Source organism: Temnothorax longispinosus, chromosome 2 (assembly GCF_030848805.1).
Source record: "Temnothorax longispinosus isolate EJ_2023e chromosome 2, Tlon_JGU_v1, whole genome shotgun sequence".
NCBI lineage: Eukaryota > Metazoa > Arthropoda > Insecta > Hymenoptera > Formicidae > Temnothorax > Temnothorax longispinosus.
In genome coordinates, this window is record NC_092359.1 from 20,699,450 (window position 1) to 20,725,669 (window position 26,220).

At 38.2% G+C, this 26,220-nt stretch overlaps 1 protein-coding gene across 3 annotated transcripts in view; it reads right to left on the bottom strand.

Annotated features, from left to right (window-relative positions):
- LOC139808515 (uncharacterized) overlaps positions 1-26,220 on the bottom strand; it is a 102,404-nt gene that overhangs the window by 40,742 nt on the left and 35,442 nt on the right. The window contains exons 1-2 of one of the 3 annotated variants that reach the window (XM_071770572.1): positions 24,531-24,728; positions 24,076-24,115 (exon numbers count right to left, since the gene is read on the bottom strand). The exons of 1 other annotated variant lie outside the window; for it this stretch is intronic. Coding sequence is in view for 1 of the 2 variants with exons in the window: in XM_071770570.1 (XP_071626671.1) it covers positions 24,076-24,115 (40 nt within the window). In the remaining variant the exon portion in view is untranslated. Of the gene's footprint in view, positions 1-24,075; positions 24,116-24,530; positions 24,729-26,220 lie in introns of those variants that run through there. One more of the 3 variants, XM_071770570.1, reaches the window with a different exon arrangement.

Sequence of the window (26,220 nt, forward strand, 5' to 3'; positions counted from 1 at the left end):
CTTTACGGAAAATATTTTTACAGGTATTCCTCGAGAGTTAAGTTCCTCAAGTTAAGATTCTATTAAAGTTCATTTACAAAAAAGTTAAGAATAAAATTATTTTAGCGATAGTCTAAAAGGGTAACTTGCTCAGTTTTGCGCCGCTTCGAGGAATCTTCTCAAATTTCTCACAATCTTGTCATCACGTCTTGCGAATTTGCTATAATGACTTTCGCGAACATTTCCCGTTAATGAAACCACGCTTTAGCGCCGTTCGCGTCCTAATGGGGGAGGGGGGGGGGTAGGCTCCACCGTCTCGTCGCGCAAACCGAGAATAATCTGCCTCCGGAGACGAGGGCACACGTTCCTCTCTCTTGTCCTTTCTAAAAGTGTCGTCGACACGTCTGCATGGCGGACACCGTTAAAGATCTCTCTCGTCGCGGATACGCGAGGTTTGTCACGTATATTTAGTGCGAATTTCTCGACCGTTTCTCGCCCATACGCTCGCGCTTGTGACTTCCCCGCGGCGATAAGCCCCACCTGTCCCACGAATCTCTCTCTCTCCCTCTCTCTCTCTCTCTCTCTCTCTCTCTCTCTCTCTCGAAGCTCTTTTTCATCGCGTATATACTATACCTGTCGTGCATCGGAACGTATTGAAGTGGTGAACGGTTATGACAGACGATTCAATACGATCCAAAGCCGCCGTTCTGGCCCCTATCTTCGCGGATGAGCTACAACGAAAATATTAACAAAATACTCCGCTGCGCGTGATCATCGATATCTATCGCTCCTGATCGTAGCTCGACTCCGTGGAACGGTAAATTGAAAACCTCGGGGCAGAGCGCATGGCGCGGTTCAAAAATCAATATTTGACGGATAACAGGGTTTCAGCGGGATAACGTTGGTTCTTTCAAATATTTGAAGATGCTTAGTACCATCGGCTTATAAACAACTACAAACACACACATTTAAGACATATTGTTTAAGGTGATTGTTATATTGTTAGAATGTCTGTTATCCGAACTACACAAGAGACAAAACGATTGAGTCTTTCCATCAGATAATCCAATAATTATGTTTTAAAATACGAAAGAGAAGAAGAAAGAGTTTATTACCTAACATGTTGCAGTAGATGTAACAAAACAAAAACTTAACAATAATTCAACAGTCTTCTTCATCCTTCATTCAATTTCTTAGGCTTTCTAAAATTGCTAGTTCATGTACATTTTTTAAAATATAGCTCCTTCTTTCAATGAGACTCCATTCTTTCTCTCTATGCTCTTTCGATATATTCTCTAATAAAGTCTGTTTTTAAAGTAGTGAAGGCTTCACAGTATAAACGAGAATGTTATTCTCTAACATTAAGACTCAATGTTTACGCCGATATTTCTACATGCGTTTGTGGAATTTCGACTATTGGCACTAGAATTACACGGAAATTTAATGTATTTGCGTAAACCGTGTATAAATATTTGTTTTTGTCTTTTAGACGACATTGTTCGGATAACAGAAGTTCTACTATGCAGAATGAGCCAACAAAAACTTTCATCCCCATGATTAGAATAGCTATCTCTTCAATAACTTTAAATGGTATATAATAGGAGTCAAGTGACACATCCAAATTAAAAGACAAGACACAGTTATAAAGAAAATTGATAGACCTTTAAAATGTGTTAATTAATGTGTCACTTGATTTCTATTGCTAATTGAAATTTTTGAAAAAATAACTACCCTAATGAAGTAGGACGGTTGGATTTATAAAAATTACATTTTTCTCTTAAAAATAAAATTGAAGTGTTTCGGCATATTGTGTAGAAATTAGTCGGGTACAAAAGGAATGGAGTAAAAAATTCTCGTTAGCTCATATATTATTTTAAATAAGAGTTATAATTTTATGCATTTGAAATATAATTTCGATATTATTTTAAGTTCAAATTTTGAAAGAAAAAAATTAATGCAAGATATGAAAGGCTGACAATGTTAAAGAGATTCTAAAAGATGTAAAGCAAGATGTATAAAGATGTAAAAATACAAAGATGTAAAATTATATTTTTTTCCCCTATTAAATTATCCTGCTCCTCATTTCCTACCATTATCATTGCATTCTGCATTTCTACGGTGCAGCACAGGAGCAACGGAAAAACGTAAGCGTTTGTTTTCAAATGGACGTATCACATTAATTTTTATTATATATAAGCATAATCGCTCACCCCCGAGACTGCTGGCGCAAGTTTTACGTCAGCTGTGGACGCGGCGTTTAATTTCTCGACCGTGTCTTAATCGTCTTTCCCTTCCGGCAGCTACTTTTGCGCGCGAACGCAGACGGAAAATTGGGGCTTAAATTTCCGCGCGCGTGCATGCCAACGAGAGGGAGAGAAAGAAAGAAGTCGTAGAGAGTTAATTAGCGCAGAAAGCGCAATGCTGTTTTTCCCTCCTACTTTGTTTTAAAATAGGAGCAGGAGTTCGATTATAGAATGCCTTTTTTCTTGTTATGTACAATAATTTATAATTAATAAGCTATAATTAATAAAGGTTTACCTTACCTTTTCCACTATTTCATCTCCGTACGAACTAATTTGTAACGCGAGATAAAAAAATTTATTTGACCGAATTATCTATCAATTGTTTTTTAATTATATAATAGTCGCAATATTAATATCACTTTAGTATAAATTTCGTATAAAAAATTTAGTAGATATAAATATATATCGTCGTTTATATTAATTATTTTGTGAAAATAATGGAGAGTGCATGTAAAAACGAGTTAATCTTCAAAATGAAAAATTTGAGTTAAGTGTTTCAACACAATGTAGAAGAGATAAATGATCTTTATGAAGTTGAATTAATCTCTATAACAAAGTTTCTATTATGAAGTAGAAGTAGTCTGATGTTGTAAGCCTGATCGATATGTTGAGGATGTTATTACTTATGCATAATTATAATAAAACATATCATTATTTATCATTATATTCAAAAACATGATTGTATAGTTTGCAAGTTTCTACAATTTTTTTACCTCTTTGCACAAAAGTTCATTTTTCTCGCCATTTAAGTTAACTGTGGATTAACCCGTTTTTGCATGCATATGTACACTCAATTGTGTAAAAAAGCATAATATGTACTATAAAATAATGAAAATTTGAAATAAACGTTTTCTGAATTAAATGGACAATTTGTCCGATCAATTAATCGAGTCATAAATACTTTATCGCGTATACACGTACTGCAACGCCGAACATGATTCAACCATTATTACTACATGTTACTCTTTGCCTGTCTCTCCTTCCCCCTTTTAATTTATTATATATATTACGATGTTTTCATCTATTCGTGCATAATACATAATGGAATACGCAATGAAAATGGGAGTGCGAGTGGTGTAAAATACAGGATGAAATTGAGATCGTAATAATACTAGCGATCGTGGATAAATCTCTGATAAACTTTGACATTAATTCAATAATAGTAATGGCTAGTCCGCATTATTTTAGCGCAACACGTATGTCGAAAATGAATTATGCTTTACGCTCACGTTCGAGCTCTATAGTCCCCCGTGTATTTACCGTATTAAAATAATTCCCATATAATGCCATATGACGCATTAGTCGAGTGTAACCCATAAAACGAAAACCCGTTCACTCACGAATAACACTTTGCAGCGAAAATAGAATTTATTCGGCGAAATTGTGATCTGAAGCACGGCCGATCGTAACTGATTATCAGCCGGAAAATCGAGCCTCTTCCCACAATTCTCTTTCGCGAATTTTTGGTCCGTTAACAATTTGTCATTACGTGTGATTGAGCCGGTTAATAGCTTTTAATCGCAAATGTAATCACTTAGTGATTGTTTATTTCCTTTGATTCCTATGGCAATTGGGCCGTGGCGTCAAACAACGGCTGCGAAACAGCTTTGAGTCTGGATTATATGAAGCTGATCCTGGATTATGGAGGAGACCGGGATAATATTCGCAACAGCGTCACGCCATTTCCGGCGCTTTTATCTCTGTGAAAACTGCTTTCTCGCACAATGTGAAAAATCCAGTCGATAGTCCTATATGACGACAGATGAATGTAAAGCCATAAAGCATTTACGTACGTGCGGGATGGATCGTGGGGTTCTCTCGACGAGTGAGAATACCGAATGGCGGATTGCGAGCCCATTGTTGACGCAATTCTTCGGCCGGTTGTAGAACGCTGGTTGTTGCTCGCACATTCGTGTGTGTAACTCGACATCGCGATTGTTATGCGTTTATTTTGAGTTATTATTTTATTGTTAGCCTCCCCTCCCCCCGCTTTCCCACACGATTATGACATGACGCGAACGTGATGTTTTTAAAATAGAATAGTTCTATTCTATTATCGAAAGTTAGCTATAAAAGTACCATCGCGATAAAATGTCGATGAAATTCGATATTACAGAGACTATGCGTGGCATTGGAAAATTGTGAAAATAACTTAGGCAATTTGTGCGGTATTATCTGCATGCATGACTAGCCTCGGGGGAAATTATATATTCTCTCGTAACATAACGCGTTCGTGACGCATGTATGTACGTATAGGTAATATATCGATAATAGGAGCGCCATAGAAAATCATTTCGTACTATACATTATTAAAATTTGTTATTATAATCCGCAATTATAACATAATAGAAATTATTACATGATATAGTTTAGAATATTATATATTCTAAATTATCACATAATTAATATGATTTAACAATGTAATTTATTGTTTTTAGTATAATTCCACGAATTTAAGCATAGCTCAACGAATGATTTTGTACGCGATAATATCACGCCTTGCTTATTTTAAAATCGCGAAACAAACATTAAGAGCGCCCTACCGAATTTCAAAGAGAACTGTGACAATATTTTTCGTTTTTCGCTTAAAGAGTCAGAAAGCGTTGGAACAATATTTTTTGTTTTTCGCTTAAAAAATACGCGAATATGAGGATTGAAACCCGTCGCAACAATTAAAAACGTTTAAACAAAACCCAAATGGCAAAATACAAAAGCGAACGTCGTTACGTATATGTCGTGCCATTCATCGTAAAATATCGCGTCGAAAATAAAAGTCGAACCTTCCATATGTATTTGTTTTACGCGTACGTGGACGAACGGCTTCACAATGGGATTCAATCGCATAATGCATAAGGACATGCTGGAACCCAATGGATTTTCTGTCGGCTTGGCCTAGCTGGCTCGCGGATAATTCGAGTGGATCAAATCAGCTGCAATTTACCCGTGGCCTTAAGCCCATTTATACATAGGACGTGTCCGGAGCACGGCACTCGGAACGCCGCGTTAGAGAACAGCCGAATGCTACAAATGGATCTGCATAGAGTGATCTATACGAGCGAACGTGGACGTCTCTCCAGCACGCGTAGATTGCACCGTGCATACGTCGCATTAGAAACGTCCGAATGCGGCGTATGCCAAACGGACATTTTGAACGCTCGTTCCGACCCGCTGCGCTAAAGCGGCGACAGGCTACAAGACTTTCCTTCCGTTTCCGCTTTAGTCGAAAATCGAATTTATCTCTCTCATAATGAGTCTTTATACGATGAGTATTTATACGCAAACTAATGCGAGTAATATGCGAACTTTCATCTGCAATTTCACTGATTATAATAATTTTAACGACTCTCTCATAGTAATGACGATTTCGCTGAATATCATTTTCCTGCGCGGTCCTTTGATCTTCAATATTGAAATTTTCATCTTTTATAAGATTATGCAAAATTATAGAATTAATTCATGAGGTGTGAACGATAACGGCTTTAACGACACAGTTGAAGATCGATCTCGGAGAACTTTGATAATTCGAGGCGGTCTTTGTAAATTTGATACCAAAACTGAATTCATTGCAACGACATGTCGGTCGTATAATCGACATTTCAAATGCAACTCTCCCTGCTTTGAATTTCCTCTAAAGTGCACTAATATACATTATAACTGATGAGAATTGGCCCAGTTTGCGCTCAAATAGACTGTTTTAATCGAGCGTTACGCAAAGAGACATGTACTAATTGGATTTGCTTAATTTTGAATGAACGCCTCAATGTATAATGTACTTTTGCATTCGATAATCGTATGCAACACGTTATACGCGTCTGTTCTGGATAAGGAATGCAAGCACATGCTTACGGAAATTTTTTAATATGGACTCAAGCGAAGTCGCGATTTGCCTGAAAGAGGATCATAGTACGAACATATATCCTGAATGCAGTTTCATGCTGCATTGTTTGTTTGCCGTGGGTGTTGCACTGTACATTTGCCCGCGCGTTGCTAAAAGCAGTCGCGATAAATTTTGGTACCGGATATATCTGCGGCGGAATTTATAGCGATGTAAAAACTAGATATCCGATTTTTACGAAATTGGGCTACGCGATAGCGCGGGGTTACAAGCGCGCGAACTACGGCGCATGCGATGAGGAGATGCAAATAACGCGCAAGAGGACAAATCTAATTAGTGCGCCGTAATATGGATGTTTATCTGTTTGTTTTAATTAATGATGCACCCGCATATTATTTTCCGTGCAGTTACGTTTCGGTCGCGCGCGGTTTTAGCATTCTGAAATAACGCTCGCTTTTATGCAGATCCGTAATAACGTACAAGCGTATCTGGATTAGCTTTTCGAGTATAATTCCTTTTTCACCGAGTGAATTCCATCTTCCTTTTATCGAGAAATATAATGCAAAATCCACGAGATTGCATCAATCAGTTTTGTACGTCAATATGTATATGTATATATATAATTCATAATATGTATAATATATATAATTTATATACAAAATATATATGGTATATATAAAAGATAGTGATGAAAATGTATGCAGCAGAAAAGTGTTTGCTTCTTTGCTGAAAGACGCTGTTCATCTTTCGCCCATGAATTGTAGATTATTTTATTATCGCCACGTTGTGCATCATTTAGATTGTGCGATTTTCAATGCTATAGATCTACACACAACGGCTTACGCAGCACTTCCTTAGGATAAGCGTGCATTCTTGATCGCGCACATCTATCAATATTGGAAATATTATGCATTGAATGCAGCCGCCGCTGTCCAGAAAGAAGGAACGAAGAGAATGCACAATGGATAGCGCGCGAATTCCTGAGAAAATCGATGAGGTACCTTTCAAAGCGATCGTCCGCAAATTACTTCAAGCTCATTGTGACTCGAAATTGATGAGGTCGTGGACGCGCGAACGCGGTATACGTATACACATACACGTACGTACGCGCACACGACATATACACATGTAGGATACAACGAGGGAACGAGAGGAATAACGAGAACGACGATTGGCCGACTTGTCGGAAAAAGTGTAACGGAGACGAGCAGGAAGTTTGCGGGCATTAAGTTTTTGCATCGTCGGGGCAAAATACGAAGAAAGTCGTTCCTCTCGTTTCTGTTCGTACCGACGAGAGCGCGCGGTGTGTCTTATCGTCAATGAAGGGTTGTACGGCCGCCGGCCGTATAACGATATGCCGTTAATAGGAGACGCGATATCTGATGGGAGGGAGTGTGTTTGTGTTAACTACGCTTGTGTAATTGTGCCGCCCGCCGCGGAAATACCCGATAAAACCGGCCGAGACGAGAAATAATTAGTGCCCGTCCGTTTCTTGAATAAGAGGGGGATCTCTAAGCGCTCGCTCGCTGTTAGAGGAGACGGGTCGTTAGAGCCTTTTAATACGAGTTTTAACAACACCTAACAAAGTAATAAGCGTGAGGGGCGAAAAGCCGCTCCGCTTGTGCTCCGACCTGGCATTTATATATATTTAATTGACTGTCCTCTGCAATTGGCGCGTAAACACCAACAGATTGCGGCACAAAATGTACGTGCGATTTCGTGTCAAACTTTATCACAGTACTTTACGCTACATAGTTCTTCATGTTTGAATTCATTGTTTTATTACTGTTTAATTAAATGTTTATTTTATATTAAACTTTATTACAATATTCCATTATTTATGGATTTTTATTCATTATATAAATTTTAATATATTTTTCATTTTTTATTAGAAACTTTTTACCTCATTTAATTTATCTTATTGGCGGATCTTTCTCTTTCTACAAGCAGTGAGTAACGCAACGTTAAACGCAACGTTTAACAAAGAAATTTTACGATCACTTATTTTTGAATAACGAGGTACGCGCACTAAAGCGAACAGCAGATGCAGCACGAACACGTACAATATAGTATGGCAAAAGTTAACGTCAGCGATGTTAACCCTTTAAGGCATATGCCATATATCGTGCATATGGCTCCTAGTTTCCGCCCTCTGCCTACTCCAGCATACGTCAACTCGTACTCTCTTGAGATTTCATTTCCTCTAATTTTGAGGAGAGAAATGCCCAAAATTAACGTATTATATAATACGTCATAATAAGAGTGCGATATTCCGACATGATATCTACTAAATCTAAGTTTTAGAAATATTATTTGGTAAAATGTATACATATATGTAAAAACTAAATTGGAAAAATGCTCGAAAAATGCTAGATATACGATGAAAACATACAACACATAAAAATGCTAAAAATAGACATATAAAGATAGAAATACAAAAATGGTGTTGATGAATATTCGTTTATAAATCCAAGAAATATCCTCTCTGAAAAATATAAAATTTCTTTCATAGAAGAGTTATTGAAATATTCCTATTGCAAATACAATCGAGCGAAACGTGAAGGCAGTAGGTACTTAACGGCAGAAATAGATTTGGCTATTTCTCTTTGATCATCAATTGAACAAGAGGTAACTAAAGGAGCCTGCGTTCATGATTGCGGTCTGATGCTGACAAACGACTGCAATTGCGGCTTGCTGAAATGCAAGCAGCGGTACATGTGCGTACAACATTATGTTTGATCTGCGTTTCTCATCCGGGCACGTCCACTGCTTATGCGCTCAGAAGATACAAAGCAAACAACTGGGAACGTAGAAATGCGCGCCACTTCATTATCGTATTTGATCGGGTGAAGCCGACGTATCGGTAGATCAGCAAACGCTGCAATATATCCGAGCACACAATTATCGCCATGTACATGTGTAGTCTTTATTTCGCGAGTTTCGAAATTTAAGCTCTATTTTGTAAATTTCGAAATTTTAATCTTTATTTCATGAGTTTCGAAATTTAATCATGTCTACGTCCACAAAATGTACAGTATCGAATTCAAACAAATATTTTAAAGGAAATAGATATTATTATCAATATTTTTAAAACTTCTCTTTTATCTCATTAAAATTTTATTTATACAGCTTTTTTCCACGATTACCTATTATATTAATTTCAATGAATTTTATAGAAATTGCTAATTATTTCGTCTACCGTTCTTGCTTTTGCTACATTGTCTTTCTCAAAAGAGCGTTCAGTAATTTAATTTCAATAAACTGTCAATAGTTTAGCAGCATCGCCTTTGTCTTGCTCGAAACTTTCAAGGAAGCGTAACTACTTTTATGAAAGCGATACTCTTTGTCTCCCCTTTCGTTAACGCTAAATAAACGCGAATTAAAGGAAAAAAAAACTTTTTTATACAGGTCTTATATATTTTTTGTACCTACTCATCTTATGTATGTATGTATGTATGTATCAGTCACCAAAATCATATCTTATCAATATTTTTATTATTATTAATAAATTAATTAATTGTTTATTTATTGTAAATACACAATTAATGGTAAAAAGCTGAAATAAATAAATAATGTAAAATACAGATAAAAAATTCCCAAGTTATCTTATTTTGTGCACTACAAGCATTATATTACAATTATTATAAAAATTAAATTAATATTTTTATATTTATCATGTTTCCTAATCGTATCACTACGAGATTATTTAAATCGTACTAGTACGATTTGATAATTCATGCTTATTTATATATTTTACGATTTATCATTTAATGACTATGTAATTATTTATATACAGTCAATTATTTATTTATCATTTATTTATCATTTTATGACTATGTAATCATTATTTATATAATCATAAAATGATAAATTAAATATGTATATCTAACTTATGTATAATAAATTAAGTGTATGATAACAAACGTGTTATAAGCATGAGTTTTCAAATTGTATTATTAATCATATTATTATTATGTATGTATTCATATAAATATTTTTTGATTTGTTATTAATCTGTATAAATCTTCTTAACTGTATCTCTTGTTTTTCTTAACTGTACTTTTTATTATTTTTATTAGCAATTTTATTATTTAAATGGAGATATGTTTTTGAAAACGATAGGTATGATTTAGGAGATCGGTTGCTTAACTGTACCTTTTATATCATAAAAAAGCTTATAAAAAAATTAATTTATACTATTTTATTGAATTAATTTATTCTTGGTGAAAAATTAAACATGTAATAGTAGCTGTTTTAAACATCAAGCTACAATTTCCAATATCAACTTGCGTGCAAATTAGTATTAAATGAGATATATAACAATAAAATATCTTAAATAATATAATTTTGGCAATTCTTCTCTATATATGTTAGAATTTAGTTCATTAAATTTTTTACCCCTTTTTCAGTAAGTGTTACATTATTATACATAATATGTTAATTACACGTTATATATAATATAATGGAACATATTACATAAAATATTGTATTAAAGTAAAAAATATAATAAATATTACATGCTACAGATTAATTTAAATAAATTTACCTATGTTTATACGCTCCCTATTACGTAGTCATTTTTCAATCATAAATATCCTTAAAATCGAATCCGCAGTTGGATTTTACACTGAATTAAATAAAAAGCACCGTAACTGATATCGATTGACCAAGCAGTACGTATATATAGTTAGTCATTATAAGAGCTCTGTGCAGAGGATTTCGCATATCCGAGAGCGTATATACATAATTAAGCAGCGATCGCGATCCCAATGTGCGTGTATGGACAAAGAGCTGATCCGTCTCAACTATTCAGACAAAGGGAGTATGAGCTTGATATAGCATTGCCGCCCATGTCAGGATGTGTGGTATCACGGATTATTACGGAGAGACGTGGAGTCAATCAGGACGGGCGACGTCGCAATAGAAAGAAAAAAGGAAGACGGAAGGATCGGTGATCCGTGAGATATCATAGTAGTAACCATCCCTCTCACTGAACACACCGGTGATACTTAAACGAAGCGATTAAATGCGCTAAATCCTCTTTCGCATCCGCCGTTCCCTTTTGTTTCGCCCGTCACCTACCATCGTCGCGAACATTATAAGCTTCCACGTCAATGTCGCGTGAACTCTCACGATCGCGACGTCTATAATAGAATGCTTTCGTTCGGGAGTCGCGTTAAAACCGATAATGAGTCCATTGTTGAGAATCCGCCGATGTCGGTTTCCGTCGCTTTTAGAGGCAATTTCTCGCGCATTAAAGAATTTACGACCGCTCCTCCCGAAGGCGTGAGCGTTAACGCAGAACCGAGACGAAATGCATTCCGCGAGGTATTTTTAAAATACGCGTATGTACGCGTATGTACATGTGTAGCGCCTGTCGCGGCATTGTCGTCGTGAAGATCTTCGTGGCTCGCGACCAGAGATATCTCACTGTTTAAGTCTCGGTATTAGTGTGCAAATTAAACATCACATTGTAAATCTCTGTCAATGTATATAAGCATTACTTTTCGTACGAAATAAAAAAAAACAGGCGTCAATATTAATATTTTATTGTCGGACCTATCCTTTTCGTAATAAAACATAGTCGGAATTGCCAATCTTGTCGAGCGAATTTTATGTTTCAAGCGGAATGGCGCGCTTAGCGACGTGGGGGATAAGCGGAATCCTTGTAGAAATTGGGAAGATAATCCGTTGACATTTCAGGGACTTCTCTCTTCCTTCTCCTCTCCCTATTTCGCCGCAAATTAAAACTCATCCCGTGTCTGCGGCACGTTTCCCATGGTATTCGCCGTAACGAGATGCACCGGGCGCATCGATCTATCGCGCGCGGATCTCGTGCACAGCGCTCCCTTTGAATTATTTTTCCGCGGTAGGGCATACCGTAATCCGACCTTAAAACACCCGAAGCACCGACGATAACTCGCCTGTCAAAGAACGCCCTCGCCAGCGTCCGACCCTCGAAACCACTTTCTTGCCGTTATTTCCTCCGCACTCATCCTCCCGCTCGTTGGCGCGCGCGCGCGCGAGCGTGCTTCACTACCTCGTCAAAAGTCCACGTGCGACTCGCGAAAACCTTTGTGGCCGCGTACTCTTTCAAGATTTTCGCCCGGCACCTGTGCGACGTGGATGTCAAAGTGCTTCGCGAAATAAATGAGACGCCCGAGAAGGAGGAGGTGAACGCGTCTTGTTTAAAAACTCTCGTGGAAACGTACCGGGGTAAATGTATGCGGATTTTAAATCCGCTTATGCCTCGCGAGGTATTTCCTCTTTTTCACTGGGTTTTTCTATGGGGAGTCTCGCGAGTCTCGACGTCGCTCGTTATGCGTCCCGAGTTCCGGCAAACTTTTCAATGTCGTTTCCCAACTCCGTGCTATGCCACTTTCACCTGAAAGTGTTGGGTTTTGAAAGAGACGTCGCGCAGACGTGAGGATGTATCATATCCGATTATATAATTCTTTGTCGCGCGCGCTCTCTCGGAGTAGCTCGATATATTGAATTAGGAGGCCGAATGGCTCGGTACCTTCTTCCGCTTGAAAAGCGCCCCTGACAATTTTGCAGTTTAACGCGCCAATAAACGACAGAGCTTAATCTCCGTCGCTCGTGATAAATGATTTCACGCTCCTGAAAGTACACAACTTAAGGTCGTCGCGACCCGTGAGAAATTCGACGGTGGTGCGCGTGTTTACGTTGTCAACATTATATAATCCTGACATCGCTAGTGCATCACTCTGGACGCTTATTTCGCCCGAGTGCATCGCAAAAGAAGAATTTTTAAATATGAAAGTCTTCACAAGGGCGCTTTTCGGATGTTTCGTATTATGTCACAGCTATATATCTATTTCATATTTCAAAAGCATATTCAGTATGTAATTTATAAGCAGTTGTTAGCAAGTTTACGGCGTTATATCCGTGAAAGGCTTATCGATTCATACAAATATTGTGCTTATTAATAAAGGTATAAAATAATGCAACTTTTCGCAACGCGTGAAAGAGAATGCTAAAGGTATACGTTGACAAAAATAAACCCGCATGAAATAATGAAGGTGTGTAATGTGCATTTTGTCCGTGAGAAATCGGCTCAATGATCATTAATGATACAAGGTGCATCTTGTACGCGCAAACGTGCGACTGCAGAATGGTATTAAGACCGGAGTGTTACGAGTGGGACCATCAGACTCCGCGCGCGACTGTTGCCGCGTTAACCGTCTGAATAAAATATGACGGAATTAGCCAGTGTTAAATACTCCTGGATGTCTACCTGAAGTACGTAATTTCTTTTGTAACAAGAACTCATTGGTCGAGAGAATTAATATGAGTGAAAGAAGTTCTGACACTCTCTCAACCGCCAAGATGAATACGAGAATGAATGTGTACGAGCAAAGGTAGACGGTAATTCTTTCTCATATAATATTATCCCGCTGCGCATACAAATGTATGTCCGCCTTTGACTCATCAGGTGCAGGAGTTGAATTATATACACGACCCTCTGTATTGGTGAACTGTTTTGCACTTACCCACGCGATATAACGTAATCGTGCTGGTTGGGAAGCTCGTAGTCGATATCGCGCGAGAATAATGCAGCGGTTTTTAAAAAGACTGATTAAAGGTGTAATTACGGCACGGAACGCTTTTTCGCGTTAACGTGATATCGAATATTTCTAACGTCGCTTGATGATGGATCATCGGTCGAGGAACGCGTAAACAATTTTAAAAATTAATTTTTTTAAGATACACGGTTTTCTTTTTTCATTCTTCACGCGTACCGTGTGAGCAGCTATCGCGCAGTGTCCCATTTTTACCGAGTCTCGCATCAACGGTGGATTTTTCTCATTAACCTAGAATTAATAATTCTCCAGTGAAATTTGTTGAAACACTGATAGTTTTTAAATTGTAAGCCATTGAAAATAAAATATTTCTCGCGCGGAGTTTCAAGAAAATGCAAATATATCAAACTTTATTCTTCGTGGAATTTCAAGAGTGGAAATTCAAAGTTTTACTTCACTTTACTGGTATTTTAATTGAAGGACTAATTAGAAACGTTTAAACGTTGAAAATTAGATGTACAAGTTGACGACCTGTGCATGCCTGGACACTTTTGTTAATGAAAATTAAACCTTAAACTCATCAAAGAATTTAGCATAAAAAGCTTTACGCGTTATGTCGATTATTTTAATCCTTAACGTGTATACGTGGGTCTACGGCGTCCGAGTTAAAGTGATATCTGCTCGTAACTGTAAAACTTGCAAGCCTGTTAGAAGATATTAAATAAACGATGTTTATCAAAATGACTATAAAATCGTCAACCACAATGTATAGACAGATGTTTCATGAATTTTTTTAGATTTTTTAAAATACTTTAGATAGGGAAAAATAGCGTTAAACGTGACAAACTCACGTATATACTTAGAAGGTATCGAAAAAACGTATACACTTTAAAGGTTAAGATCCTAAGCCATTTCTATAAGACGATTATTTCAAACTTCTTACGTAGCCTTCGGAAATAGCAGCGACGCAATAAATGCATAAATACTGTTAATGATGAATCATCATCACTGAATCATTACATGAATCGCATATTGCTTGATCGCACAGATATCTTTGACCTAAATCTACTCTTCGTTACTCTTCTCGACATACATCGAACAAAAAGTTCCAGTTTGATCCCCACCTCGAGGTTCAAAGGGCGCTGCGTATTGAGGACATAGGGCTTCCAAAAGGGTTCGAGGGCTCGTGCGGGCGGATGACGTCAAAAGCCGGATTGTTCTCCGCCCGCGTTTGACTTTGACGCGATGAATATGACATTATCTGTCGGCGTAATGAGAAACGCGCGCGTGGGCCAGGCTCTTGATATAGACGAAAACACCATCCAGTTTGGGGCAACCTGGGGAGTTGGTCCGTTGCCGGTGACAGAGTGCAGTGCCCTCTGGGCGCATCGTCGTCTTCGTCGTCGTCGTCGACGATGCCGTCTCGCGCCGTCTCGCCCGAGGAGATATTCATAGAAGAGGGAACTTCAGGGAACTTACGGGCTATTCGTGGTTTCCCATAAATGCGCGGGAGACGAGACGAGGGGGGAAGAGAGGTGAGGGCCGATGGAGGAAGCGTCGCGGTATTTTTAACTCGCAGCTCGCAAAAAGTCGGCATATTAATAGAAACGGTTAGCAGCCGGCGCGCGGCACAGTCGTACTCTCTTTCGTTTTGTCTACCAATGGCAACGGTAATGCTCTTACGTGTCGGTGCGCAAGGTGCGGACTGTTACGAGAGACGTAATGTTATACCCGCCGTATAACGGCCTGAACGCTCTTATGGGTATTCATGGGACGTTCATGCACCGACTAAAACGTATGTGACGACGATTTGAGCGTATTATTTGCATAACGCGCGAGGGACGTCTGTTTCCGATTATTACTGGATATTGCCCGGAGGGCAAGGAACACATGGAAATTTTCGTCGAAAGATCGTACTGTCCTCTAGTCTCGCAATATACGTTTGTGCGAGCGTGATTGTCTTCCACGTCACGTGGAAAATTACATGCAGACTGATCGAATCGCTTTTAACTCGATCGATGTTTTACGTGATCGCAAAAACAGCTTTAATGTAATATAAATATTTATATTTATATATCTCTCAAACATTTCTCGCCTTCTTTCCCCATTCATTTGATTACCGCTTTGAGAATATATTCTCTACGTGTCTATCATGCATAGAAACTTGCAGAATTTCCGAGATATCCTCTTGACTGTGCCACGAAGCCTCAGAAGGTTCATTTACATTTTAGTTAACGCATAAACTTTGCATGAGAATCGAAACGGAGTTTGCGTGCCTCCATCAAATCAGTAGTGTGTCTCTTTCCATTCGCAATCTTGCGAATAGCAATCAACCTAAACGCACCACCAAGAAATAGCGATATATTCATGCAAATCAGAGAATAATTAACAAATCGGATAAGAATATTCAGTTCTGCAATATACAATGCCAATCCTAGTAGATATGTACCGTTAGAAGCTGCAGCACGATGCATTTCGCAATATATCGTTTCTAAGATAGACAAAGAGAATAGAGAACTCAGGAACGGCGAAACGTGGGTTAATGCACACGACAGAGGTCATTCAAGTCACGTATTACGTTTTTTCGCATGAGTCCATTAGCCGGAGCGCAAGAAAACAAGGATAATTATTAAGGGGGCATTTCATTAGCTCTGGTTAATTGTCTTTATCGACGTAGCAGGCGGCCTTAATAACCGAAGGAATTCCGCCTTCTTTGGCGGCAGCCTGGAAGGCAGCCTCTTAGAAAATAAACAAGAAATTTGGCGTTATGTGTTCTGCTTCTCTTCTCCCGCGCGCTCGTTGTACAGCCTGCACACTTTAGGAGCACTTATGAACACTTAACGTAAGAAGCAACACGATATGACACGTGTATGTGCATGCACTCTAAAGTGGCATGAGATATCGTATATGTAAGGGGGAGGAAATATTGCTCGACTTATACGTGCATATGGCTTACATCAAACATTGTGGCCAATAAAAGGAAGAGATGTTAAATCGTGATATACGTCGTGATTGACCATTCGTGAACGCAACAAGAAAAAAGTTGAATACAAAGAGTGATTAACTGGATCAAATAATTAGAATTTTAATTAATATCTAAGATTAATTTAAAAATTTCAAGTTTAGTTAGTAAGAAATAGTTTATTATAAAGTGAATTTCTAGAATTTCATATGAATTTCACTTTCTCCGTACATATGATACTTTCGCTAACGAGGTTGTCAATTGTACCGAGACAACGAACCAATTAAGCGATTATTATCTTATCTTACTCAATTAAGTGATTATTTCTATGAAAATTTACTTTATTCGAGCAATCAGCGTAATTTTCCTTACTCTCACTGTGTATTTTACACGTAATTTATACAAGTAATAATATAATACGTCTGTTTGCGATGAGAATACCAGATTCCTTTGGGCTCCGATCGGGCGCGACGGCTCTCGCGCTCAGTAACAATAAATCGTACAATTTCGCCGACGACGTATTCTTTCACTCAAATTACCTCGGCGTCTGTGGATCCTCCGGCGAATCGTACCCGCCGCCGGGACATTAAGGACCGGCGGCGGGATCGTAAAAATCAATTTGCGCCAGCCACGTCGCCGGGGGTAATCAATTCGGCAGATTCGACAATCTTATTTGCAGGATGCCGGTGCGCGCGCGTGGCCGGGTGCTGTTCGCCAGAGTATTAAATTGGCTGATACGACCGCCCGCGCCGCTTCCGGTTACCGCGGCGTCGCGCAATTTTAAATCTGGAGGATGGGTCTCCCCGAATCTCGAATCCCAAGATCCGTCGCTCGTGGGACTCGCGGCGAGCGACCATCTGGATCCGTCCTTGCCCGCCAAATCAATTTCACCAAGTCCCATTAACGATCGTGGGTGTGCGCGTGTGGGTGTTAGAATAGCGGAGGGAAGTGTAGCGGTGGGTTGCGTGCGGGTGCTTTTCCCCGGAGTTCTACCCCGACGACCCTCCGTGAATTTATTCGCACGAACGCCCGGCACGTTGCCGAGGAATTCCATTAATCGACGGCGCAGGCACTTCGAGGCGACCGAGCTACCGCTTTATAAATGGCGGTAACCATCGTTTAAGCCGGGATTTATAACCTAACCCGAACTTAAACCCGGATGTATCGCGCTACGACGTATCCGGGGACGCGCTTCCGATACGTTGGCGATCTGTGCCCATGAAGTGTCAAGGAACTCGGTGACTGTGAAAGGAAATTATTCGACGAGCCGGTCAATATTCTCGCAAATGCAATTAAGAAAGATATATTCTGTGATTGATTTTAGAAAATAATTTTAAAAACTTATTATTTGTTTATAGCAAAAAATATTCAGGAAACAACATATTCTTATATTAATCTTAAAATTAAACATTTGTACTGTTTTAATGAGTCTAATTTGCCTATCAATTTCAAGATAATCGATCTCTATAAAATGTTATATTAATTTTATATTTTTAACTTGATACATATGTACGTACGTATTTTTATAAATATGTTATAAATATACATATGTATATTGTATATATAATAGATACATATACAAGATCGGACAAAAAAGTTCCGGAACTGATTGCGAATTGTGCACACTCTTGGGATGATAATATTTTCACATATGTGATATATACTAATTGAAATATTGATTCTTTAATTGTGCGCGAAACTTCGTCAGGTCCTGTATTTTTGCCGTTTCTCGTGTTCGTGTCGGAGCATCATGTCGGAAATACTAAAATTGGAGCAGCGCGCAAACATCAAGTTCTGTTACACATTTGGAAAAAGTGCATTTGATAGAACTGCTCAGAATTCGGAGTATATGCGGTCAAACTTTGCTGACCACGGCAGTTGGCACTTTCTACTGCACTCGTGCATTCGGATGTCATTGTGAAGTAATTTTTGGTAAAAAGGAAGGTGTTGAACCACCCTTTCTACTCTCCGGATCTGGCTTCAGACTTTATGTTGCCCTAAACTAAAAAACGCTCTGAAAGGAAGACATTTTGAGGGTACGTCTGTGATGTACAAAAAGTCGGAACGTGAGCGCCGAACAACAGCTTCTTCTGTATACATTAAACAATCCTTTCAAGGCGTATACAAGTGATGTCATCGGTATGTAACAGATCGCTGAGAATTCTAAATTAAAAGTCTTTATTTTGATCTATGTTATGTATTGTGATTTTAATTCTATCAATCTCGAAACTTTTCTACCCAAGCTTGTATATAATCACAACTCTGTCGCTATGCATCATATGTTGACGAATGATATATTACTTTCAATCTTATCAAGATAATAAATTTGCATTGAAATTATATATGTATTTGCAACTATGTTGAAATTATAAGAAAATATGTTGAATTATAGCAGAATAATTAATATGTAAAAAACAAAAAAATAATAAACTCTAATCATTTGCCAAGTTTAACTTTTGGGTTTCCTAACGATAAATCATGCTATTTTTAGACTACCAAATTTTGAAGTTACTCACTTATTTCTCGCCGTAAGATCATTTTGATTTAATTGTTACTGCATCGCTGAAGGTGACTCAAAGTGAAACCAAAACATCCGATTTATAATTATTAAAAGATCGATATATGTAAAAGATTGATTAACTTACGCATCACCATCAATCGCGTCAAACTTTTAAAACTCCTTTTTACATGTCACTTGTTAAAAAAATAATTGTTGCTCAGGCATAAAATAATTATAAATAATTAATTTTGTATATAGCACAAATAAAACATAATAAATTATTTTCTCTACGGTTGCTTTGTCGGTCTCGATTCTTCATAAATTTTTTCAAATGTTTACGTTAATTACGGTCGCGCGTACTCATTAAAATAAAATTTCGAACAATATTCTGTTCTTTATATTTCGAACCAGCAGAGAACAAGCGCGAACAAACGAATGAACAACAACTTATTATACAATGAATGCGAATAGTATATAAGTATATAAACTGTCTGCACCATTTGCACTTGTTAAGCATATCAATATAATCTTTCTTTCACTTAGTAAGTAATCACTTCCTTTTCAAGTTTCCAGAAAAACGTTACAAGATTCTAAAGCATTATTTACACGTGCATACATATACGAGCTTTTTTCAAGGATCCATATGATATTACTAAACTGTGAAAAATAAAACTTAGGCTATTTCAAGATAAACTCCATTCAAGTTTCTCAATTGATTGCAAATATAACGTAACAAATATCAAATTAACTCACGATATTTATATATTAATTTTCGATATTTTTTAATTTCGATATTTATTAATTCTTAAGACTTGTTTCAACTGAGTCCTTCAACAAATGCAGTTACAAATGGTCTGTTATATTACAATGTATTTTCAATTTGCAAAGTTTGAAAAAAAAAAATGTATTAAACATTATACTTCGAATGTGAGACAATAGCAAATGAGTTACTTCGAAATACAGTCACGCGATTTCGAAGACCGATCGTGAAATCTGATGGTTCAAAAGCTTACGCTACCTTCGTGATGGGATTGCGGCCAAAATCGATGAAAATGCTCGAGCGATTGCGGACACAACGAAAACTTGTTGCACTCTCGATCATCATACACTGACATTGGATGAACGCGTGTTCGAAATTTAATCCTCAAACGGCCGATGCACTCGCGTGATAGATATTGCGATTTCCGCGCACGAACAACGCGAACGACGCCCATGAAAATACTTTAGTTCCAAATGCGCATTCTGTAATGCATGCGGTTACAATCGAGCTTGCTGAAATTTTATCTCGATATTTATGTCGAAAGCTGACGGTAACACCGTCGAGTTGCATACGGGAGTATCAGTATTCAATGCGCAGATTTGATTCAAGATAGAGTTGGATTTAATACGAAGATTCGATATTGCGTTGTCTACTTTTTTATCACGCTCGTCAAACTAATTTTTTGGATCAACGCGATATAACTTTGATTAGCTGCTCGACTGCGAGAGATATTATCGCAAATCAATTATTGAAATCGTGGAACGATAAGAGTTAATTTCGATATACCGAATGTGGCGAATCATTGACGTATCATTATTAATTTCGTAAATTTTATCATTGCGATAAAGATTAACATATTTTGTGTATTATTATGTATTAATAATTATTATAAAATAATTTATAATTGTTATTTTAAGTTATTTTCCCATTTAGTTATATATATGTGAAACAAGAATTTTGCTATGCCAAAAATAAATATTGCAATATTTATTTTGGAATATTTATTTTATTCTATAAAATATACATTAAAAAACAATTATTATATTATCAATTATTAATAATAATTAATTCTACATTCGCGTAGCAAATAATAATTTTAAATGCATGTTTCTCGAATCATTTATACATTGTGTATTATTATAATATATTGTACTCTTATTTTATATATTGTATTGTATTGTACTATTTCAGCCATTATTGAAATATTACAAAATATATACCATCACTTCTTGTGTCTTCTAATGTTGAATAACAATTCACTTTTGTTTTAAAAAATTGTAAAAAAACATGAAAAATGAGCCGATGTAATACACTTGCTCATATTTCTATATTGAAAAGATTTAAAAGGTTTCGCTAAACTAATGCATTATATTTTAAATCTCGTGAATTTCAAATTGCCCTTTACTAAGCCGTTCTCGTTGCCATTTCATTCGCCAGTACATTTTTAACGAAGCTGGCTTACTACTTTTTTTCGTGATACTACCCGCTTAAGGTTCGGTATTTTCCGAGTATTTCCGTTAGAGCTTAATCAGTTTAAGCACAGGTTTTATCCACAAGCAGCCACAACCTGCTCTTTAAATTCAAAGAAAGAAAGCTTAACGTTTAAGCTTTCTCGAAAACACTGAGCCTAAATATTTCTTTCCAACGTGATACAATACCAAAAAAATTATTTTTTTTAGCAAATGGACAGAATTATTACATCACAATGAATATTACGATTTAAAAATTGATACACGATAACTTTTTATCTTTTATAACTCTATAAACCGTCAGAATTTTATTCATCTTTTTTATCAATAAAATAAAACATTCAATGTGCTGAAACGACGATCTGTTCAAATTACGTGCAATTGTCCCAATTCGTATTTTTATAATCATTGCAATAACAAATTAATATTTGCATGCTTGATAAGAAAACATCAAAGTAAAAATGTTATGAAGAATCCTGTCTGTAGTCGATACGAATGCGTGACGATATAGGATATTTGATATATTATCTTCCACCCTATTGGTGGTGAATGTATCTTCGTGTTGAATTAGAATTTTTGATTGCATAATTTAATATAATACCGCAAACTTTTTAAATAAAAGCATATTTTTCGTTTTTCTTGGAGTTTTTCTTCAATTGTGAGTGTAATACTTTGTCAGTTTGTATATTCCATCACGATTTATATAATATAATAAAATAATTATGTCGAAAAATCACTATTGCTGCAGCGTCAATCCAAGTCAATGTGTCAATATGTTGCTATATGTATTAAATGTAATAAAAAAATCTTTCTATTATTACCGCAATAAAAGTAGAGGATACAAAAATAAAAGTAAAGAGAAGGTAATGATGAATAACTTCTTTTTCCGGTCGAAGCTTGGAGTGGCTTTTTATGTTTTCGAATGAGTGCAACCATTACGATGTTTTGTCATGCATGTTGCTAGTTTTTTGTGACGCGAATAAAAAAGTCGAACCGCACGATGCGTAATCCGCGTTTTCGTGATTTCGTCGTTTCAATTCGTATAGCCGCGCGCGTTGTATAAAGTATAAGATCGAGAAGTGATAGATATCAAGGAATACAGTCACGATATACAAAATTGCGACTTTGTCGGACGTCTAAAAAGTGAGATGGTGATATTCTCCAGATCATTTTTCCGTTTGTATAAGTTATGCCCCGAGAATCTAGACATCGCGCACATAATGCGCTGTTGCTATTCCATTCCTGCGGGATTTAATCCCGCGGAGCTCGGAAGCGTGGCGGAACTCTAAGAAATAATCGAAGGAAGAAGAAAAACAAGAAAGAGAGAAAAAAATCCGAAAAAGGGAGAAAAAATATCGCGTAAACCACGACGATGTAAATACATGGAGAAAATTGCTGGTACTCTGGAAACGGTCGCTTTCCGATACGGATGAGAGCCCGGCGATTGAAATACGCGCGATAGATATAGCTGCGTACAGTAACATTGGTTATGCAAACGCTTAACGTGTAATTAAAAACTAACATCATTTTTGCGAGACATACCTAAATGTGTGTGGACCGAAGATGACATGCACCTCACCTCCTCCCCCTCTGCACAACACACATAGTGCGCGCGTTTAATCACGCGCATATTAATTATGATGCTTTCCATTTAGTGACATAAATCGAACTACACAAATGCTTCATCATTCTTGACATTCAATGTAATAAAGACAGAACGACACTTGTGTTAATTTATGTCACTAAATATAGACAGCATCCTATATATAACGCGATTTATATTGTTTCGTTTAAATTTTTATATGTTGAAACAATTTTTAGTTGCTTTCCATTCTCTTATAGGATAAAACGTAATTACAGTTTGAGACAGTTGTATATCTCACGTAATTTCCGTATAGAATATCTAAACCACTTAATAATTATGTATCGTTTAATATATCCATCAAAGTTTTAACAGTTACCTCAAATCTTTTTGATCGCTACCTATAGCTGGTCGTGTCTACAATATTAGTTTCCTCATGTGAAGGGGGATCAGATGGGACGTAGTCCCGTAATAATCAGAGGCTATAACTGCTCTTTAATAATTCCTTACAGCACGAACGAACGAACGTGTCATTAGACAAAGTTAGCGTATAGCGTAGACGTTGAGACGCAGTTTCGATGTGTTTATCGCCGTTTGTCGTGCGCAAATTAAAGGCTCGGTCGACGGGTGGTCGCGCGGCGAGATGCCGGCGAGATCGCGTGCGTCCTCGCCGTTGCATTTCAGTTAACTGCAGTTAGCCGGTAGTCGGCGAAAGTAGCGCCAGCGGACAAAACGCCGTAATTAGAGTGATAATTGTAGGAGCGAGGGATGCGCGCGAGGGTCGACGGGATGACGGTGGCGGAGAGCGCCTAGAAACGACCGGGACAGAAGAGGGGTCGCGAGGGAGAGCACCTCTTCTAAGCTAGCAGGACCAAATCGGCAGAATCAAACCGGACCTATCAGAATATTTAGTACCCATTTTGTACTAATTTGTACCACTAATAACAATTTTGTATCCCGTGCCATTTCGGAGAAAATCGTGGCGGTGCTACCTTAGCATTAAGCTAGAAAGACCACAAGAAAAAAAAAGAAAAAAAGAAAATTAAATACAGAAATTTGAAGGACTGAATTTGTATTAATTTGTACCATACAAATAAACTTAATACATATATTTATCCCTTCTGCTCAAAAAATAACTCACCGGCCGATGCGCAACAGCGGAGTTGTAATTCTGCGTTGATCTGTAACAAAAGAAATATTTTTATATTAAAGCTACGTCCAAGATAATCGACAGTAAATAATTATCGAAGTAAATAATTATTGCCCGTTTTTAAAACATTATTTTAACAAATATCTGATTTTAAAATGTAAAAAACAATCGCGGCCGCCGGCGCCGCAATAATAAGCGGCTGGATATTTCCGTGCTAACTAGTTGGCATAATTCATCCGCGAAAAATTGTACAAATAATACTGCGACCGTGCGAATAAGAGAGAGACGCAACGTTCGCGACGTAATATCTCGCATACGCCGGAGATCAGACTCGACCCGAAATTGCACCGTAGTTAAAAACCACGAAAGTGGCGGAGTCCACCACAGAACTGACAGGACGGCAAAATATAATATATTATAATATAAGAAAATTAACAACTACTCACCCCACGGTCGCTCCGCCGTCGCCCGATGCCTCCCAGGCCCCGTTCTCCTCTCCTAGATCGTCCTCCGTTACTCCGTTGGTCCATTGTCGCACTCACTCACAACGCGACGACGTTCACGAGCGAAAATCGACGATATCGTCGATATCGTCTCCTCTTATGATCGCGCGACACTAAAGGCATACGGCACTCCCGGTATTAATCTCGCGACGCGGTAACTAATTACGTCGCGGTCGAAGAAACTACGAACGAAACTATACGATCCGCTTGACGCCCATGACGCCATGACGCCGCACCGTGACATCTCGCGATTTCCGCGCGCAGGTAAACACAAGTGAAGCGAAGGTGGCGGAGAGAATTTCGTAAATCGCGCACGGCCAACTTCACTCGCCCGGAGCAACTGTCTCGAAGCACATGAATTAAATGAACTTTCGATATATGTATCACAGTTTTTCGCAAGCTAAACAATCGGACCCGGCGACAGGCGACACCCGGCGACTCGTGTATTTACTCCGCGATATATGCGATATGGGAACGGGAACGGGAACTGGAGCGAGGGGCGCGGGAGTAACGACACGTCTGACGTCAGAACAGGTCACGGGCATCGCGGTAAACATGAGTAGTGGGGATAGAGTGGGGGTAAGGTGAATACACACGGTGCGCGGTCGCCGCGCCGCCTCGCCGCGGTCGGTTAGTTCGGTATGCCGGGTATGCGTATCGCATAAAGCCTACCCCTCTCTATCCCCACTGCTCATGTTACCAAGGCGCCCGCGGCCCGTTCTGATTTCTGATGTCGTTGCTCGCGGATCGCACATCGCAGAGTAATATAAGTACGAATCGCCAGGTCCGATTATTCAGATTACAGAAAAATGTGATACATCGAATGTTCATTTAAGGCCGGTTCTAATACAATCAGTCGTATGTCGCCTATGTCGGATGGCCCAATGAGAGAATTTCTTTTTCGATAACGAATTTTTCTCATTGGACCATCGGTTACGTTCCGACATCCGAGGTATAAATCGCATTCGATTATACATTCTTTCGGATAATCGGTCTCACTTTTCTTAACCGTCAACTTGACTCGCGTTTTGCGTTGTGTCGCGCAGCTTCAGAATAGAATTTCCGTCGTTTTCGGAACGGATAATTAAAGAACCCGAAATCAAGGCCATCACACACAAAATGCATAGCTTAGCATAAAGGCCATCGCACACAAAATTGCATAGGCTGCATAAGCATAGCATAAGACCGCCGGACCAATGAGCATCCAGCATAAGGTCGCCATATTGATTTACATAAGATGTTCATTGGTCCGTCCAGCGCGACGGTTTTATGCTATGCATATGCAGCCTATGCAATTGTGTGTGATAGCCCTAATATATCGAATGTTTATTTAAAGCCTTGTGTCCACGATGCTAGAAATCGCTCCGAGATCTCGGGCGGAGAAAGAATTAACCAATTGCATTGGTCAATTGGTCGAATTGCTTAAATGTGATTGGTCAATTTTTCCTCCGTCTGAGATCTCGAAGCGATTCTCTAGCATCGTGGAGACAAGGCTTAAAGCCCGTGTCACACTACGTATCGCGGACACGGATCGGATTGGGATTACGGATCGCGGATCGGATGTCAGCCAATCACAGATGAGCTCCTCGTCTATGATTGGCTAGATTACGATCCGCGATCCGCAATCTCAATC